The following is a 20,037-nucleotide window of genomic DNA, read 5'->3' as shown; positions in this document are numbered from 1 at the left end:
GTGAATGTCTTGTTTTGAAATAAATATTTAATTGGTAGAATCAATTTGATGATCAGGACAGGGATGCAAGCAAGCAGGCGAGGAAACAGGCAGCAAGGCAGCAGCATGTTAGGGGAAATGCCAGGCACACAGGCACACGGGCAGGGAGGGATGCAGGAGGCAGAGAGCGACTCTGCTGTGACTGTCTGGCCCTGGGGCCTGTCAAACCCACAGGAGTGGAAGAGTTATGCTAATACAATGCAAAGGGTGTTGTACACTTTGTCCCACTCTCATACTATTAGATCAAAATTCCTTACATGGGCTAATGAGCGGTCAGCAGATAAGCATCTACATTAGATCTACATTAGACGCGCACATGTAACCTTGGAGGATACAAAGTTGAAATTCACTGAACAATCGAAAAACCCAAAGCAGTTGATATAAATAGCTTTTCTTTACTGCCTCCCCCTGAGCAAACATGACAGAAAGCAGCCACAGAAGCAGTAGCTGACACACAGCGCGAGCCAGACTCACTCGACCGAAGACAACAACACGCCGATCAATAAATCAGCTTTGGGACAGATGATCTACTGCTGTGGGCCAGATAAGTGCCAGGAAACCTCCCTCTGTTCACAACTGCTTGATTTATTCCACTGATGTGCATCCATAGCTGCTGACACCACACAGAGAGAGAGACAGAGACAGGCAGACAGACAGACAGACAGACAGACAGACAGACAGACAGACAGACAGACAGACAGACAGACATTACCATCATTCAGAAATTTTCAAACCAGAAAAATATAATATAGATATATATTAGAAAACCTATCTTCACTCTTCTGATCCCGACACTGATTTCCTCCCATTCTACTGCAGAAACACCACATTCAGTCAAATTATAGCACAACAAAATGAAGCCAGGACATCTAACACAGGAACACAGAGGAGAAGCGTATGTGCCATACCTCTAGAAATACAGCAAATCGGGGCGAATGAGCCGTTCAGCTGACTGAGTTTAAACGCAGGACCTGCATGACGAAGTGCAGCGTGATTCAGCACAGCGTGTTTAGACTGGTCACTGCTCAGGAACCTGGTTGACCTCAGAGCAGCAGCTCGGCCAGCTGTGCCAGGAGAGATATAAGAGACAGAGGAGCACTTTGGTGGACAAAAATTTAATCAATTTGCACACAAACGTCATTAATTTGAAGCCACTACGCATGAAAACAGAATACAGGTACAGAGACACAAAGCACTGTGCCTCATATTTCTGTTATATTGTGAGGTCACACACACTGTGATGTCAGGTAAACATGATTATGGAATCAATGCTTCTCTCTGTCCTGATCATATTGATGGAAGCGGGATATTGATTCATTGTTGAGGCAATCTTATCATACTATAAAATATCCAAAATACAATCAGAATATGAGTTCTTTAGCAGTGCTGACCCAAAGTCGGTACTTTCCTTTCTTCATCAATGTTCCTGACTCAAACGTTCCGGTGATGTTTGCTGCAGGTCTCAGGACACACGTGGTCACAATCAACAGCCTCGGAACTAATGAAATCAAAACAGAACAGAGCTAAGAGAGAAACAGAAATGCTCAAATGCTGATTTGATATGGTGTCATGGCTTCCAGGCATAGTTACAACCTCACAGGACCTATTCCATCTTCCTCCTGCTCTGGGCACTCTGCCTCACCACTCCTCCAACCTCACAAGTCTTCATGACACCCTCCATTGAAGTAGACATGTCTTAATGCACTTTCATAGCGTGAAGGAAAATCAGATGTGGCGTGTAGGCAGCAAGAAAATGAGCTAGAATGGATTTGCTGGTTCCCACATATAATTAATGTTGATAATTGGGTTTGTGGGAGAATAAAGAGGTGAGCAAAGATGACATCAGACTGCATTTAAACAGCACAGGGCTGTTGAAAATGAATTGAATATAGATACAAAACATTAGGAATAAATACTGACTGAGCTTTCTGAACGTATTTGTGGAATATTATCATTAATATTATGGATGGATGGATGGATGGGTATTTATGTAACAAATGACCCTTTTGATAAGAAACTAATTTTAGTGCATATTCTTCCACATTTTTGGTTTTTACAAACGCGAATCTCGACAATTTGTGTGGTTTTCTTCATCATTTCAACTGCTTTGCTGTGTAGTTGAGTAAAAAGCTGTGCTTTCTGGTGCACATGGTTTCAACACTAAATGGTCTAAATCATGATAAGATCATGGATGTTCTCGTGGTGACAAACCCTGACATGTCCGGCCGTTGACACGCCTCACTTGTGTTAGTCGTATTCAAAACGATGTGCAGTCTCCCACATTGAGACTGATAATGACCTCATTATTCCAGCCTCTCGCACTGAAACATGGCTACAATCTGCATGGATGGCTGGAAGATAGACAGGCGATGTTGGAAGGATATCATCCATTCCCTGCGATCCTTCCGCCTGCTCTCATCTCTCCGTTCAGCTGATTGGTTTCACTTAGTCACACTTTATATTTATATACTTAAAGCCATTTGTACAATTTGAAATGATGTGACTTCAGGTAGCTGTTATGCATCACAAGCTCCCATATTTACCATCATACAGTTGATTGTCAGTCAATAAAAAGCTCTGTGGCTGCTGGTGGCATGTACCACTTGGGATGTGCAGAGGAACACACTGACATATAAAAGAAAGGTCAGTGTGTTCTCCCAATTTCTGGGTGTGATGTGTTATCTCCCCTTCCCTCACTCTCTCTCTCACACATACACAGGGGGAGAGAGAGAGAGAGAGAGAGAGAGAGAGAGAGAGAGAGAGGGAGAGAGAGAGAGAGGGGAAAGGGAAAACAAGCTGTGTGGTTTTTCCTTCTTGTTTTCCTTGTGGAAGAGGAGAAGTGTAATGTGCTTTAGTGGGAGAAAAAAAACACCCATGTAATGTACATTTTAAAACAAATAAATGTTTGTGCTCCAACATTTACTTGTATCAAACTCTGGAAATGTGCTTTAATATCCTGAATAATTTATGGCACGAGAGCTACAAATGTGTTTTTGTCATTTCATGCAATGTTTTGCAAAAAACAAGCATCTCCTCCACCTTCTCAATGACAGTGAGATGTGTATTAATGGACATTCCATTAAATAGACATATAATTAATTGATTAATTGAGACATTTAATAGACATTCATTTATAGCTTGTCAAGTGGTTACAGCTTCATATCTGCTGCCTTATTTATCAGGCACTGTCAGTGAGTCTAATTTATTCTCAATCTTAACAGACATTGGATTTCAACACTGCCAACATTGTTTAGTAACAATAACAACTGCTACTGATGATGACATACCGTGTTTTCCACATACTGAAGTCTGTCAGAGCGTGAAATTACTTATCTTAATCATTTTAAGGAACAGAAATTCTCAGTGGGTCAACAATTTCTGTGCAACAGCTCCTCCTGTAGGTGAATGGAGCTCATTACAGGCAAGACTAACCACCGTAATCTCGGTGACCTATAAATATCAAGTAGCCATGTGCCTTTGTTTATATTACCGTAATTGTTTTCAATCGGTACTGGAACGAAAACAAAAACAGCATGTTGCTGTCCAGGACAGAATAATTTAGACAATTTATGAGTAAATTGTTCCATAATTCCAAACGTCAGTCCTGTATCTGCTGGTTCTCATTTTGGTCCTGGATAGAAAAATAATAATATGTATCCTGGTTAGGAAACATACGTTTTGTAAGACAACATTGACTCGAGCAGGAATTTGTGAGCTTAAAAGCATTCCACATTTCAACAACGAAGTGAAGATGAGCCAAATTTAAAATACTGACAAGCAATTTACTTTGACCAGATATTACCACTAGATGGGGACAACGGGATTATTGAAATCACATCAGGTTTTCACAATGTGATCAAATGCACTTTGTAAACGGAGCACCACTTTCTCACACACTGAACAGGTTTAGGTATACTGTACATGTTTGCTGTGATATAAACATCCGTCCCATTTACCAACACTGGAGACTTTTGAAAGCAGTGCAACCAACAGTGACGGATGAAAACAGCAGGAATCAAGATCCAATCAGAATTAAGAATACATCACATGGTATGCACATGCTTCTTCTGGTTTCTGATATTCTTTCCCTTTCAGCTTCAGAGCAGATTGTTTCATCTGGTTCTGTTGCCGTGTTCCTTTACAATAAAATAAGTAACAAATAGATAGTTGTACAATAGCCATTTATTCAATATAAATACATATAAAATACAATATATACAATGTTTCATCTCACAATTTCTTGCTGTGTTAAGCAACCAGTACAATGAAGAAGGTCTCTGACACCGAGCAGAATAAAGTTAATCCACATCTGTATGCGTTATAGATTCTGAATAAGTAGATCCAGAACCACACCAGGGTTAATCCTGGGTCCTCAGTCACCAAAGGAGCAGAGTGTTACATTCACTTTAACGCCAAGATCATCGTAACCATGTAGGAATAAAAAAACAAAACGTTTACTCCAGACATCAGCGCGTGAGTGTTGCCATCTGGAGTACAGAACTGTGACACGTGAAACAAAATACTCGCACAGCAGGGGAAGCTGTGCTACATGTGGCCGGTTTGGTTTTAAGCGTTGAACCTGGACCTGAACTCTGCTCTGGATCTTACAAGAAACACAGGACTGTCAGCCCTCCTCTCTGGCGTCTGTCAAACAATTGCGTCATATGGACAATTTGTACATCAGGACCCCAAAGTCCTTACACTTGTATGTCTGCACCGTCAGCAGCTGTGCCTGGAGCCACAGAGGAGGGCGTGATGAGGAGAAATGATACACTTAAATAGTAAAAAAAAAAAGTACACAATTGTGAAGCATCTTTCAAAAACACCGTTTGAAAAATTGAAGCAACAGCAGCTCACAGCTCGTCTCAAGTAAACACCAGTTTAGACCTAGTTAAACTCTTTAGAACGTTAAATATAATATCTTTTTTTAAGGAAGTGTAACTACAGTGAATGGCCCTGTCACACCAGTGAAGTCTGAACTATGTAGTAACACTAGTGTAAAATTTCACTACAAAAACAACACAACAACAACAGAGATATTTCAGTAACCTTAGCAGAACGAAGGCTTTCAGTGTAAAATTAAAAACAAAAAACCCTTCAGATTGGGTCAATATACATCTTAAATACAGCTTCGGTCATTCTATAAAGATAGTCTTTGCACTTGCCAGTAATTACAAATAGTCTGTAGCAGTTTGGGTTGAATCTTGTCGACTGCCACAGTGGTTTTGCTTACATAAATGAGGTCGACGCCCCCTCCCGAACACACACGAGGGCCCAGATTCAGAATTCACTCGTCCTTTTCGTGATTGGCGTTTCCGTTCATAACTCCGTTGCTGTGGTGCGCCCACGTCTGAGCCTGCAGCACCTTAGGCAGCCGCTTGCCTTTGGTGTAGGCGTGGTACCAGAAGTTGAGGAAAAGGAACAGGAAAATCAGCCCGTACATGCCGATGATGTAGACGAAGACGGGGAACTGGTAGGGGCAGTTGTTCATGAAGAAGTACTGGGAGATGTGGCTGGTTACCATGACGAACTGGATCTGGGAAGGAGGGACAAAGAAAGGAGGGGTTGAGTCATTTCACCCACAGGCTTTTATTTTACACTTACTCAGTCTAATGGGCGTACCAGCTGGATGGTAGTGAGGTACTTCTTCCACCACAGGAACTTCTGATAGTTGGGGCCCAGGGCCGTCAGGCCGTAGTACGAATACATGAAAATATGGACGACGCAGTTGAGCAGGGCGTGGAATGTTCCCATACCTCCTGCAACAGGGCGTGAGATGGAGGGAATATATCAGCAATCACGCAGAACCAAATAAGCATACATGATGGAAAACAATTGTTGCTTAGTCAAGCGGAATCCTGTACCTGCAGCAAAACGAACCCCAAACCACCAGGTGAACGGCATGATGGAGTGATGGTAGACGTGGAGAAATGTCACCTGGTTATTCCTCTTCCTCAGCACAAAGAAGATCTGAAAGTGCAAAGGACATGTTTAGAGACTGCACACACACACGCACGCACGCACGCACGCACGCGCGCACGCTTCCGTCTGCATCGGAACGTGCACTTACCGTGTCCAACATCTCAATGAACTTGGAGAAGTAGTAAAGCCAGCACACTGCCGCCATCTAGAGGAGACAGCAGGGAGCACGTTAGAGGCGATTCCAAAGACATGACATCATGCACAGATTCAATTAAGATCTCCCGTTAGAGCCCAGGCGGCAAAATGGAACCTTACCCTCATACCCTGGGGCGAGTCGGTGTAGTCGACCAGATCGCAGTGGAAGGAGTATCCTGTTCCCCATCCTGACATCACAAACTAGAGAACCAGGAACACGGATAAATACATTCCTTACTTTTCCTAACATTTTTAAGCATTTAATAACAGTCAACTCCTCGAGACGTTAACGCACGCCCAATTTGCAGACCTGAGTCAACATTACAGGTCGACACAGTATTTATCGGCTCGGAGAAGAAATACGTACTACCGAGATCAGGGTAAGAATTGAGGCATCAGAAATAAGTCACAAGGCCAATTTCGGGGTTGAGGCATCAGAAATAAGTCACAAGGCCAATTTCGGGGTTGATCAGATGCTGCCATGGTTACAATCAAAGGACTGTTCGTGAAAACAGTCACTCCGAATAAGGAACGAGTCAGACGCTGGCTACTGATAAACCGTGTTGATGTTGCCCTGAGATGACGATGATGTACTGGGATGAGGAAATCGCACCTGCTAATCTGGTTCAAAAGATCAGATCAGGCTACCTCATACATGGCAACAAGTCAAAGAATGAATTGTGGAGTATCGGGTGTACGTAAATGCGTTGGCGTGCCTCCACCTAACAGACTTCCCCATTGTCTGCGTGAAAAGCAAATTCAAGTTTTTCCTGGTTCTGTTCAGAACACGTTCAACAGGAAACGCGCTGGGGTGAGAAGTGTCGCAAGACTGTGACGCCTGAGTTCTTCGCAATGTGCACAACGGCGTGGGGAACACACACACACAGCTCACGTTCAATCAATGACTGCGGCCACCCAGATGTGCAATGCTGGAAAACAAGAAGGCGGGTGAAGAGCTGATGAAGGGCAAACATGGGAGGAGAGCGGCACCAACAGCCACCTCCTCCTCACTTTCTACATCTACAGAGAAATGTCTTCTGGACCCACCTCATAGGCCATGTAGACCGACACAGCCACCACACCGAAGTTGTAGACTATGAGAACTCCTTTGAGGTCTAAGGCTTTGCGATTCTCCATAATCCACGGCCCCAGCGACGTGACAAAGTAAATGTACATGATGATGATTAAACTTTGGGGGACAGGCGACGACATAAAAAACCAGTTCTCCACCCGCGCGTCTGCAACAGAAGTATGTTGAGAAGTTTGTGAGTGTCCATGCACACAGAAGTCCTGCTGAGAGGCGCTGTAGGCTCGGGGACTCACCTGCGTTTTGGATGAACCCATCGTAAAGGAGCGCCACGGACGACTTTATGCTGCCAAACTCCATCTCGCCAAGATCCTGCAAGTCACATAGAACCAAGTCAGTGATTTTTGCCCAATAGCAGAAAGTGAGGTGGCCAAAAATGAAAAATAAACAACATAAAGTCAAGCATCAATTTGTCAAGAGCTCCCAACAAATGCGCGCGCGCGCGCACACACACACACACACACACACACACACACACACACACACACACACACACACACACACACACACACACACACACACACACACACACACACACACACACACACACACACACACACACACACACACACACACACACACACACACACACACACACACACACACACACACACACACACACACACACACACACACACACACACACACACACACACACACACACACACACACACACACACACACACACACACACACACACACACACACACACACACACACACACACACACACACACACACACACACACACACACACACACACACACACACACACACACACACACACACACACACACACACACACACACACACACCACTGCAATGACAAAGCCAAGAGTGTATAGGAAGGACAATGGGCCGCTGTCAGTGTGGGTCACTGTGGAGTTGCGGCAAAGGACCGAGGTGACCAGTTGCAACACAATGTGGGTTTTGATGCGCAGTGCTCCATTTGAATGCTTTAGAGATAAAACGCAACACTTTACTTGTACTCTTACTGCCAAATGGAACCACCAAAGACAGAAAAACTCCTTGAACATAGTTTTTCCATCAATAAAGTGAGTTAAATGGTTTAAGTGCTGAATATGTGAAGGGAGAAAAAAAGATAAATATCTCAGAAACTCAACGTGACTAGATATGACCGCTAGGTGGCACTGCTGCTCTGGAGATGCTGAGAGAAACAATCCGCGCCGATAAGAGCTGCTCACATACTTCCACCCATGACAATCTTATCAGGCCATCAGGTGTAGGCTGGTGGTGCATTCTCAAACTGGGCCGACAAGAACAAACCATCCCAGTGTAGTTTACCAACCAAACTCCTCTCCATTCGAGTCCCCCGGGTGGCAAAGCTGGGATTTTCCTCGGGTGTGCTGCTGTCAGTATCCATTGTTTGCACTGAGTGGTCAGGCAGGTTTATACAACGTCTCTGTAGTAAAAGGAAGTGTGCCAATGGGATGCCAAATTCTCACTTGCCACATTCAGGTATGCTGAGCTCAAACAAACGCATCCGTGTTGGTGATTACCAACGGGAATTCCACTTTCACAGGCCGTTGGTAATTGTTTGTTTGTGCGAGTGTGTGTAATTGAAGTTCAAGACACACCACATGGCTGCCACCATCACCTCCAGTGAGAAACATTCTGACCATGAGCCACCTAAAACAGGTTTGTCTAGCTAGGAGTGTCTACCTGTGAGCAATAAAGCATTTCGACAGAGCCCAGGTGGGTGGGACAGTGGGTGAAGTGTGACTGACGTGTTACCAAAGGACATGACACACCTTCACAGGACATCCTAATTGACGCAACTTAAATTGTTCAAGCCGTAGTTAAGTGTATTCCAAAGCATTCCAAAAGGCACCGATATTGGTATACTGGTCCAATTCTAATTGAGACCAAATGGCTGGATGATTGGTTTAGTTTAGTCTACGTGGTGCAGTTGCTTACAGCGGGTGTTGCTTATGAAACAACTTGACATTGAACTCATCTGCACCACATTTCCACTAACATGAATCACTTCATACCAGGCCGAAGTCAGAGTGAGTGGAAGAAGATTCAATTAAACAATTGAATCTTTTATTATCTTTTCAACATTTGAACGCAGCATTCTAGGGATTACGGTAACATTTGTTTCTACGGGCCGCGTCAGCTTTACACGACACACCGGGGACTGATGAAAATAAAATTTTAAAAGCTGTTCAGCTCATCGGCTGGAAATGTAACGGACGACCGCAGACACTCGGCGGCATCCCTCCACTGTTTGATAACACTTTTAACGCTTCGCTGGACTTCACAGTGCTCCTTGACGTCTCAACTCTTCAATCACAGAGGCACTTACCTTCAACAACCGGCTGGTACTCCGTAAGACTCCTTGTTGCCCGTCAGATTGCCCGTAAATGCGTCTCCAGGTCACCTGCGTCTCGTCTCCAGGTGTGCGCGGCCTCCTAATGCGCTCCTCCTCTAGCCTCCTTTAGCCTCCGGCCCCGGGGCGGAGCTCAGGCTCCTGCGGGCCTCCTCGCTCTCTGATTGGACACATTGTGGTCCAACGACTATATCCACATTTTTAATGATGTCTCATCCTTTCTCACCGACGGAGACAATGTCAAGATTTTGACACAACCGGTCCCATTCATGCACAATCAATGCCTGGTTTCGGTGGGAAACCCAGCAATGATTCCTCTCTGAAACCAAAACACAATCTCAGTTTTTGGATTATATATTTTTTTTTAAATATTACAAAAAAAATGAATTCAAGACATTTCAGAGGTTTTTGAAGGAGATAAACTGACTACAATTACATGATAGGGGAGTTAGTGTTTGGTAAGGGGAATTTAAAAAGATATGTCACATATTTCTGGTTGTGCTTGATAAGTTGGTTCACTTTCTCAGAGAATGATCACTGCAATACTCCTTATTGTTATTTGTGTTTTGGGTAAGCCTTGTAAACAAAACAGGGGGGAGGGGGGCGGGGGCGAGAGAGAGAGAGAGAGAGAGAGAGAGAGAGAGAGAGAGACACAGAGAGAGAGCGAGAGAGAGACTAGTGTTTTAGTTTCAATCTCAGCCCCCACTGCTGGTTTCTGCAGGTACTGACAGACAGCTGAACATCAACAACTTCAAAGTGACCCAGAAATGACAAGAGTGACAATAGTGTGTGTGTGTGTGTGTTTGAGTGTGTGGTTACTCCCACGTGCAGATGTCCATTAGTCTCACTTCAATGGCATTAAAAACACACACACTGAAAGACAGGAGCCACACCACAGGCTCAACTCTGAAAGCACAGGTGCTGCTCTCAAAAAGTGAAATGTACAAACAACAGCAGCCTCACTCATGAATATCATGAGATCATATAAATACAGTGTGGAATAGGTTATGGGGACGTCGTGTACATGAAACTTGCTGAAAACAAATTGGCTTTTAATACCAATAAAATCAACAAATCAAATGTACAAAAGATGAGGAACACTGTGCATTCATAGAAACAGACAATTATTCAAAATATAATTTAGATTCATCTTCAAGCATACTGAAATCCTGGACCGGTCAATTCTGACAAATTTCGTTAGTCTTCATCGCTGCTCCATGCATCTTGGAGTGCCGGGTTCACCGAGGACGGGACAGCAGCACCCTGCAACCAACAAACACACACCTCAATCTGCAATCCAAACTAAGATACACCAATTACTTAAACTCCAATCTCACCACGTCACACCACCTAGCAGCATGACGTGCAGTGTGGATTTTCTGTACGTACGTGCATCATCACCGTGCGACAGGTAGAACGGATGTGTCATAATTGATATTCCTCACCATGCATAACTTACATGTCTATTCTCCCATGAACACATTGATTCATGAGATTATTGTTTTGTGGGCTTGGCAGTAAAGGAGAAGCAAGACAACATACTTGAAATACAATCTTTGTTATTAGATCCAGAGAGAGAGGAAGAGAGAGAGAGAGAGAGAGACTGAGAGAGAGAGGGACAGAGCATAAACAATCTGAATCCATAATCTGCTCTTAATACTTCATTTCCATGTCTCATTTCGTGTCGTTACAGCTCGTACCGCTTTTGCACCCTGTGACTCCTCTTCCACATCTGTGGGGCGAAGGACAGGGACCCATGCCAGGATGTTACAGTCTTTACCTCCACTATACAGCTCCTACATAGGGAAAGACATTTTGTTAATAAAAGCAACCCACACAGGAAATGCAAAAAGCGCTGATAGTGCAGCGTTGCCTTCACCTTCACGCATCTGCAAACAATGACATCAGCACCACAGAAACCCACCCTAACAAGAGATGCAGCGAGGGCCAATGATAATTAATAAGCTTCAACTGTCAACAGAACAAGTGCACCCATGGGAGATTCTGTCTGTGTCGTTGGACTATTCAGTGTAATTACATCAACTGAAAGGAATGAAAGGAGAGTAAAGCATTTTCAGGGCCGTGTGTTCTTTCCTGTGTCTACACGGTGACATGCTGCTAAGCTACATTCTTTTATCGCGTTACTCATACAAATGCTGCGCTGAGATGAGCTCATAACAAGAGTGTGTGCCAGATATGTGCCTGCTTCAAGGACCATTGTTTATTCCTAAAAGGAACTTGATCATTAAGGTGTGTCTCAACAATTCATATGCACATTTTTTTAAGGCATGAAAGAGACACTTAAGATTATGCCTCAAATAAAATGACAGGAGTAAATATGTTGTGTAAACTTGCTTTTTGGTGCTGGGAACCTAGTAAATCTCTATGTGGCATTACTGGCAAACAATATGAATGTGTTCGATCATCACCAGCACTCAGGCATAAAGAAACCTTCCAAAAATATAGAATTCGGTTTTCCTTTCAAACAATTAGCCCCTGAGTAATTATCATTTTTTACTCTCAAATATCAATACATCCAGGCTTGACTCAGAGGTACAGGCCTACATGGCTGAGATGAAATAACAACACACACATCCAAACACTTAACAAATGACGTATTTTTGACAATCCCGTTTTACGAGGCCAACAAGCATCAACAAAAGTATGTCACTCACAGGCAATACTGAAAGTAAAGTGGCCACGTCTGTGTGACTAGTGTCCCTGCCAACACATAAAGCGGAAACGCAGTGCAATAAATAAACCTCCACCTGACTTCCTGTAGCAGTAAATAATGGCGAGTCACAGACAGCTGAGAGCACCGACACCATCACGCATTGTATTTGCATTGATAGTAGCTCCGTATAGTTCGGGGATGTGAATGTTACTATGTGATCTCTCCACACTGCACACATCTCATAGCCGTGACTGCTGTAACAACACCACAATACCTGAAGAAAGAAAAAGAGAAACAGTGCGGACAGATGAGTCACCGACATACATTCTCCAAGACGTTGACTGTCAAGATGAGCAGAAACAGAAAAGTTGTGCAGCAGTGCACAAACTAATGGCGAGAAGAGCAGTATGGTGGCATAAAAAGACATATGGAGACATTACGCAATCAATACTCTTGCTGAGTCTAACCTGGTAGTCGGGGTGGAGCTGGCAGCAGTCCACATTGTTGTAGTGGCCCCTGAGCATAGTGACCAGCTCTCCCGTGTGGAGGCCGTACACTGCCACTGAGCTTCCACACGGCACAAACACAAACTCCGGGCTGCAGCCGCGTGACACCGTGAACTTCAACCCCTTGCGACTCTCGTTGCACACTTTCCCGTAATTTACCTGAAGGGACGACAGAGCAGAGAGCAGAGTGTTCAGACCGAGAGACAGATGTAGCCTGTTTGAAAAGAAGGAGGTAGAGAGATTGTAGGAAAAGCTGCCGTCATGAGTGTTTCTAAATATAATATTGATGAACCTGCCCCTGCTGCTTCATCTAATCTTTTGCTTATCTAGAAATATAAGCTTTTTTCCAGTTTTACATTATATATGAATGAATATGTTCAAATATAAATTAAACCGGATGCTGAGTTCAAACCGAAGCAATAATATAATGATTTTTCATTTTCATAATATTGTTTTACTACACAGTGGGGAGGTTAAACACTGTAGATGCATTTCAGGCCAAAGACAATGACACCGGCCTGGGTCTGGTCAGTGTGCCGTCAGCCTCTGATGAATTTTCTCTTCACAGATCGTAATATGCACCGAACACAATGTCTCTACTGGATTCATCAAGAATTCAAACTACACCATCATCATCCCGGCCCGGGAGAGAAAGCCATACCACTTTAGCGCCACTGGCTGTACAGCAACCTGAAATGAAAACATGCCCGCCATGGCAACCACAGCAAGAAGCAACAGAGCAGGAAATTAGAACAGGAGAGCCCGGGGCAATTACATGGCCGGCTGTGGGAGCGGGTTAGGTTTCTCTGAGGGTGGGCTTGTTTTGTGTGGAGCGGGAGGGTGTAGGGCTCTATCAAGAGCAAACAAGAGGCTACTGAAACCGTTAATGAGCACTTAATGAAAGCTGAAAACTAAAAAGGCATAGCTGAGAGTGAGGTCAAGCTCATGTTCGCCTGCCTCTCCTCTATAAAACAAACCAACACACCACCTAAACCTAAATGTAACTTGCTTGTCAACCTGGTGGGTTATACGGGCCTGGTGTGTAAGCTGTGTTTGCACCCACACTCACACATTCGGTACAACTTACCAGTGTGTTTTCTCCAGTGGCGCTATTCCACAGTCTCATGCGGTCATCGGTCCCCGCCGTGAGGAGGTAGAGGCCGTCGCCTGTAAAGCACAGGCCATTCACTCGGCCATTATGGGCTGTGTTCACTGTTAAGAGACAGGTATCACAGGTGAGAACATAAGACTGCGTGTCATGTCCATGCTGTCATTTTCTCCCTTCTTCTTTGTTGGTGCAGGTGCTGTTCAAATGTCTTTGCTTGTTTTGCTGATAGAGGTCTCATTGTAAGTTTCCTTTTTTGTCGCCTTTGCTCAAACAAAAACAACACCACAAATTACACTTATTAGACATCACAGCTGACAGAATGATCATTTTATTACGCCCTATTGAAACACAGATGTGCGTCCCAATCTATTTATTATAATCATAGCTTAATTTAATTTCCACAAGCAATTTGAAATTCCCATTTCAGCCAATGGAGACTGGCAGTGACGGAAACTATTCAAATGATGGTATAATCCACATCAAGACATAGCTATACACAAGCGTCTATGGTTCTAAATTCATGTCGGCCCCCACCTCTGCTTCTATAGCTGGTATTCAGTGTAGGCATAATGTATTTGCATTTGCAGTTATAGTAGGTTCTACATTGATGTGGTAGAAGAAAATGGGCAGGAATGTGACAGGATGATGAGGCACATTAGTGAAAACTCAGGCCTGCACTATAATTCTGCCAGTTGAGACTCCAACAAGCAGCCTGACAGCCTTTTCTGTCCCCATGTCCCGCTGTGTGTGTGTGTGTGTGTGTCTCCTCCAAACAAAAGGGTAAAACTTCTGCTGAGTTAAAACCCGCTTGCCTTCAAGGAAAACTACGGGCAGTGGAAATGAGGGGGAGGGGAGAGATGGCATTACCTGCCTCAGAGGAGGCTTTGGACTTGTCCCCGTTGTGCTGGTCCAAAGTGAAGAGACAACCGGAAGCCCGACGCACATCCCATACTTTCACCTTACTGTCTGCACTAAGAAAGAAAGAAAAATTCAGGATATATTTTTATTTGTTTGTTTGTTTGTTTAGTGCCTTGTGGTGATTTGTGAAGATCCTAACTTAATAAAATCATGTTCATCATGTGAAATAATAGGATTTACTGTGTATGCAGAGCTCAGGCTCATGTGCTTCAGCGCATATCCATAGCACCAGTGTTTGTTTTTAAAGACAAGTATGTCAGTTGGGATTTAACATGCTGCTCCATAATAGAATATCACATACTTATAAGTACTGTATACCTTTCCTTCAGTTGTTTTCTAAATCCCTTACAGCCTAAAGGGAGAACGACACACTGATCCCAATGGATTAATTAGCCAGTGTAATGCAGCGTAGCGCAGGTGGGGACTCTATCTACCATATGCTATTCTGACAAATCCGGGTAAAAGGCCACATTGCCTATCTACTCGCAATGTTGCGCCATTATCCTTGACTCGGGTTGCCAATGTGGCCAGATGGTCGTGAAGTGAGGTGACAAGAAATACCAGGATGCAACATGGTGGAACTGGCAGGTTAAGCTCTTTGGTAAACAAAGCAGCCAAAGTCTCACAGAAAGGATGGAACCTACCTGGCAGTGGCCAAGATGTGCTCGTATCTAGGTGACCATTGCACAGACAGGACCTCTGCTCTGTGACCTGAGGGGGAAGGTAGAGTAACCCTTCAAACATTTATAGCGGCATCAACAATGACAAACAAGGTAATACATTTAGGGGAATGGGAGGGAAAGGTTGAATAAGTCCACGTCATTCTCATATTTCATTACTGTCAAACAGACAAATCACGCACAGGTGAGAGTGAAGTCAAAACACACCTGCACAGACACTTGCCTTGCCTTAACCTGCCTACAGGAATATGAATATTAAAGCTTCTCTAAATATCATGTAAACAACACATCCGAAAAATCGAAATGAGACTGGGATATGTGTGTAAATATACTGAATGAGTGTGTATTTGTAGTGTGTAGTTCATTTACCCTGGAGGATGTGAATGCGAGAGCCCGACTTCAGGTCACACAGCTGCACTTTAGGGTTTGTGGTACCAACTGAAAGGGCAGAGACAAAGTGACAGCTGAGAACATAGAAGAAGAGAAATCTGTGCAAAAGACTGTTCTGATTGATTTGTTTTTGCTGGTGTAATGTATAGGTACATGTGATCCAGATATAAACAAAAGGGTCACCCCACCACCAACAATACAAACCACAGCACTGGAGCCTGCTGTCACTCTCAAACTGATTAAGAGGCCTTTTTATACAAGCAGTTAGAACTCAATTATTAATGCGAGGTTACTGATGACTGACTTTTCTGATGCTGATGACCTGATATGCATATAGCCTTATGTCAATTAGGATCGGTTGTCAAAGACATAAATAAAGTCTAAATGTATCTTACATTTACACTTTTTTTAAGGGTTGGACATAAACATATTATTAATAATCAGGCAAATCTAAAAACATAAAGCGATAAACATGTATACACTGAAAGAAGAGGTTAAAAAGAGATAAACTGGAGTTGCAGGTATGTAAAGATAAGGCGTGGTAAATATGATAACATGATGATGATACATTCCACTGATAACACGCCCAGCATATACTTGAGGGAGTGGAGGAAGAAGGTAAATTATGGTGAATGTAGACATTATTATTTTTCACAAGCATTTTTCCTTAAGTCGTCCTAGAAATTATGAAAGACAAGATTTTTGCAACCTGTTTCACAGGTATCTCCAACTACTGAGTGATGGATGCACAGACTGTTTCTAGCTTAGCAGCAGGTGTGCCACACTGACATTTGTCAATGGGACGGGAGCACCAGTGCGCCTGTACAGTGGGTGAGTAGGTATGAGTAACCTGTTGGGCCAGTTGGGTGGCAGGTTGACAAGCACCTAGATTCCTACCATTTTTTTTGCACTTGTCAAACACAACTTTTACCCTCTAATCCCCCCGGTTACATGTCAAATTGTAAATTATCTGGGTAAGTGTGGGGTATGGGTTGTGCTGTGGGGACACACCTAGTTAACTGCCTGGAGAGATGCTAAAAGGCAGAAAAAGCAAGTTCTGAACACACACAAGCACACACATACACACACATATATACCTGCAACAAGACTGTGCTTCCTAGCGATGGGGGACAAGTGGTGGCAGTAGACATTTCCATCAAACTCAAAGACATCAGCAGGCTAAAGAATCCCAGAAAGACAAACAAAAATGAACAATCAGCTGTGTGTGTGTGTGTGTGTGTGTGTGTGTGTGTGTGTGTGTGTGTTGAATAAAATCTATTTATGATCAAATATATAGCTTTGTCTCAAACTTTTAAAGATGATAGATAATTACATAAGAGATCAAATTAAAGGTTATAATATTTTTTTCTTTAAATATGCTATCAAGTGAAAAAGGGGAAAATTAAGAGCACAATTTTAGGTCAAATATCACCTGTCTGTAATGCAAGCATCCATCTACTTTTAGTGGTCAAAGGTAAGTGGATACTTGCTGTGATGGCAATTATTTGTCTGTATAAAACCATTTTGTTTGGGTTTTACTGTTGTCCGATAGTCTGTCCATTTGATTTTTGTAAAGTTACAAATATTAAGCCATTAGAAACATCAAAGTGCTATAAATCCATCCACATTTGCATAAGGGGGCTTCAAACGTAAGTGGGTGAAGGAGGGCATGGAGGCAATGCACCCAAGCAGCACTGGCAGTTACAATGCAAATTCTCCTGCAAATATAAAAAGCCTCTCAGTGTCCATCTGCCAGCGTGTGCCAGCACAAACATGGACTGAGCCAACGCGCTCACACACACACAGAGGAGGCTCTGTTTGCATGAAAATACCACACATATACAAACACACACAACAAGAATCAATCATTCAGTAGCAATGAGTGTGTTTGTGTGTGTTGATGACTGAGGCAAACAGTGGAAGAAACGCCAACATGACATAAATGAGAAGGTTGGCGAGGTTGTTGGCTTTTTTTTCCCTCTGTCCCCTCCCTGACCTCTTGAGGTAACCGTGATGCCAGTGTAACTCTAGCACGGCGCAACAGCCTGCCATATGGGACGAGGCGGTATAGAAAGGTAGAAAGCATGAAGCAGAAAATAAGAACCAGAGGAAGGGACAGGGTGAAGAGAGGACAGGGTGGTGGAGCTACAGGGAACAGCTACCGGATCAGCAAATCAATCTCTTTGTTGAAAGTTTATTAACTGTATAAACTTTCAATATATGCACAATAAACTTGTTAAATGTGTCAGTCATCAGCATTCCTCACCTTCAGCGTCTCAGTGTCCCACACCTTCATGGTTTTGTCAAAGGAGCTGGACACAAACATGCCTGTGTCATATGGATACCACTGGACTGTCTCCACGCTGAATTTGTGCACATAGGGGCTAGACCTACATAAATAAAAGGAAAATGAAATGTAAAGAAAAATGACAAGGTTTCCACATAAATATTCTACTACACATCGTGCGTATTCAAAATATAATCAGTAGGTGATGGTGGGGATTATGTCTGTAAAAAAAAAAAAGCTACATTCACACGTCCTCTGTTATAAAACTGATGTGAAAAACGTGAAAACTTCCTTAGCTGCTGTTCTCCACCTAAAGCACAGTATCATGAATTCTGTTGCGTTGTCAGATGATCAGAATTTGAGCGGTAACAAAGAAAGAAGAGAAAACTCTGAATAACATAAGAGAGGGAAAGAAATCAGATTTGGGTCACTTTCACCAGCAGTGTGAATGTAGCATGAAAACTAAGCTTTCAGCATTTTAACAATGACATGGCCATGTAACATCTCAGCACAATACTACCCCCTAGAGGATAGGAAGAGTAAAGGAACAAAAAGTCACCTGCCGACTGTGCAGACGGCCTTGCAAGTGTACTGTGGTTTCCCACTGAAGTTCTCCAGGTCATAGACGACGATCACTCCATCTGCACCTCCAGATAACATACTGAACAACAGAGAGGGTTGACTTCACACACTGCTGAAAGACTGTACTTATGACTACTTCTTCTTCTACAAGCATCTAGAATCCAGTTTTTAGCCTTTGGGCTCATGTTTGTTTAGCCACGTTACCACTCAAGCCAATGCGTAAGAAAGTCTGATTACATTCACAGCTTCAACTGACATCAGCAGCTTCTACACTGTTACAGTATCAACAAAAATATATATTGTTGTAGTATTGTTATAGTATTCAATTCAGTATTGGAGCCAGTGGTGAAAACTGGACATTAATCGAACTGTAGCACCTGGGCAAAATATACGTTTAAAAAGCTATAGTGAGTAGAGGAACATCAGTGGAACAGTGGTAGTAAATCAGGAATAGATGTCATTACTATCTGCCCTCCACCACTTCGATGTCAATGGAGTTGACGCCGTTTCCATGGATTCTATCCACATCTCTGTCAGGATTCAGTGTCAGACTGAGGACCCTGTGTAATGAAGAAAGAGAACAAGGGGACACAAATATTCATTAATTCAAATTGAAATAAAGCTCCATTTAAGATAATAGTGAAATATATCAAATGCATGTTGGGGACATAGAACTGTTGCAGCAGAAACATGTTGTAATAACACACAGTGAAAGGTAGACACGTCGCAACGATTCACATTTTAAATCATTTGTTCTGACAATGCCAACTGTGATCATTGACTAGGCTTAAAAACACAATAATATATGTTTGAATCGATGGATATGAGAAAAAGAAGCAGACATTTGTTAACGTGTATTTGCTGGTTGAACACACAGAAACATCTGGGTTAAGTGTGTCTACACACAACTGTAATGTCTCACCTTCTGGTTGACTCGGCTCGTCTCAGACGCAGAGGATCGTCAAGCCCAGCCTGTCTGGCTGAGAGGAAGCCCAACATGGCTCAGACACACAGAAATGCTCTCGATTTGTTTTGGATTCTTTATTTTTAGCTACCTGAGGGCAGAGGCTAGCATGGTGTCTGCAGTGCGGCGAAGGTTTAATCCAATCACAGACACTTTGCTTCCCACTTCAAACACGCAAAACCACTGAAAGCGTCTTCTTTTTGACAAAAAACACTGTTGTGATCTTATTGCATTACAATTTACACTTTTATTCAGTAGCGCAAGGAATTTAAATTTAGCTTCGCAGCTACAACGCAACGAGCGGCCATGTTTGACGCACTATCGTTTCTAAGA

At 43.2% G+C, this 20,037-nt stretch overlaps 2 protein-coding genes across 3 annotated transcripts; both read right to left on the bottom strand.

The window, feature by feature from the left end:
* Positions 1-4,203: 4,203 nt before the first annotated feature.
* On the bottom strand, positions 4,204-9,707 carry elovl7a (ELOVL fatty acid elongase 7a). 2 transcript variants are annotated; one of them, XM_076150621.1, is made up of 8 exons: positions 9,572-9,707; positions 7,480-7,555; positions 7,204-7,394; positions 6,277-6,357; positions 6,110-6,166; positions 5,904-6,009; positions 5,662-5,798; positions 4,204-5,575 (listed from the first exon to the last, which is right to left on the bottom strand). In XM_076150621.1, the coding sequence occupies exons 2-8, from the start codon at positions 7,541-7,543 to the stop codon at positions 5,327-5,329; spliced, it is 885 nt and encodes a 294-aa protein (XP_076006736.1). In that variant the 5' UTR covers positions 7,544-7,555; positions 9,572-9,707; the 3' UTR covers positions 4,204-5,326. The 2 variants fall into 2 exon arrangements, with proteins under 2 accessions (XP_076006736.1, XP_076006737.1); XM_076150622.1 differs by lacking the exon at positions 7,204-7,394.
* A 309-nt stretch (positions 9,708-10,016) lies between these two features.
* On the bottom strand, positions 10,017-20,026 carry ercc8 (excision repair cross-complementation group 8). The gene is made up of 12 exons (XM_076150872.1): positions 19,663-20,026; positions 19,205-19,300; positions 18,718-18,819; positions 18,138-18,261; positions 16,969-17,050; positions 15,851-15,919; positions 15,446-15,512; positions 14,751-14,854; positions 13,863-13,987; positions 12,737-12,934; positions 11,296-11,391; positions 10,017-10,858 (listed from the first exon to the last, which is right to left on the bottom strand). Exons 1-12 carry the CDS (start codon positions 19,737-19,739, stop codon positions 10,793-10,795), a joined length of 1,206 nt encoding a protein of 401 aa, XP_076006987.1. The 5' UTR covers positions 19,740-20,026; the 3' UTR covers positions 10,017-10,792.
* Between the last annotated feature and the right edge of the window lie 11 nt (positions 20,027-20,037).

This window comes from Genypterus blacodes, unplaced genomic scaffold, assembly GCF_046128005.1.
Source record: "Genypterus blacodes isolate CSIRO-AG114 ecotype Tasmania unplaced genomic scaffold, CSIRO-AGI_Gbla_v1 ptg000053l_1, whole genome shotgun sequence".
Taxonomy (NCBI): domain Eukaryota; kingdom Metazoa; phylum Chordata; class Actinopteri; order Ophidiiformes; family Ophidiidae; genus Genypterus; species Genypterus blacodes.
This window is presented reverse-complemented; position numbering and strand designations above follow the sequence as displayed.

Bases quoted from the DNA above. Each gene is read 5' to 3' on its own strand.
- elovl7a (XM_076150621.1), bottom strand. From the start codon at position 7,543: ATGGAGTTTGGCAGCATAAAGTCGTCCGTGGCGCTCCTTTACGATGGG. The intron at 6,358-7,203 runs GTGGGTCCAGAA...CTGGTTCTCTAG, and splicing joins CGGTCTACATGGCCTATGAG to TTTGTGATGTCAGGATGGGG. The intron at 6,167-6,276 runs GTAAGGTTCCAT...TGTCTCCTCTAG, and splicing joins ACTCGCCCCAGGGTATGAGG to ATGGCGGCAGTGTGCTGGCT.
- ercc8 (XM_076150872.1), bottom strand. From the start codon at position 19,739: ATGTTGGGCTTCCTCTCAGCCAGACAGGCTGGGCTTGACGATCCTCTG. The intron at 15,920-16,968 runs GTATATATGTGT...CTGCCCTTTCAG, and splicing joins GAAGCACAGTCTTGTTGCAG to TTGGTACCACAAACCCTAAA. The intron at 15,513-15,850 runs GTAAATGAACTA...CTTCCCCCTCAG, and splicing joins TCGCATTCACATCCTCCAGG to GTCACAGAGCAGAGGTCCTG.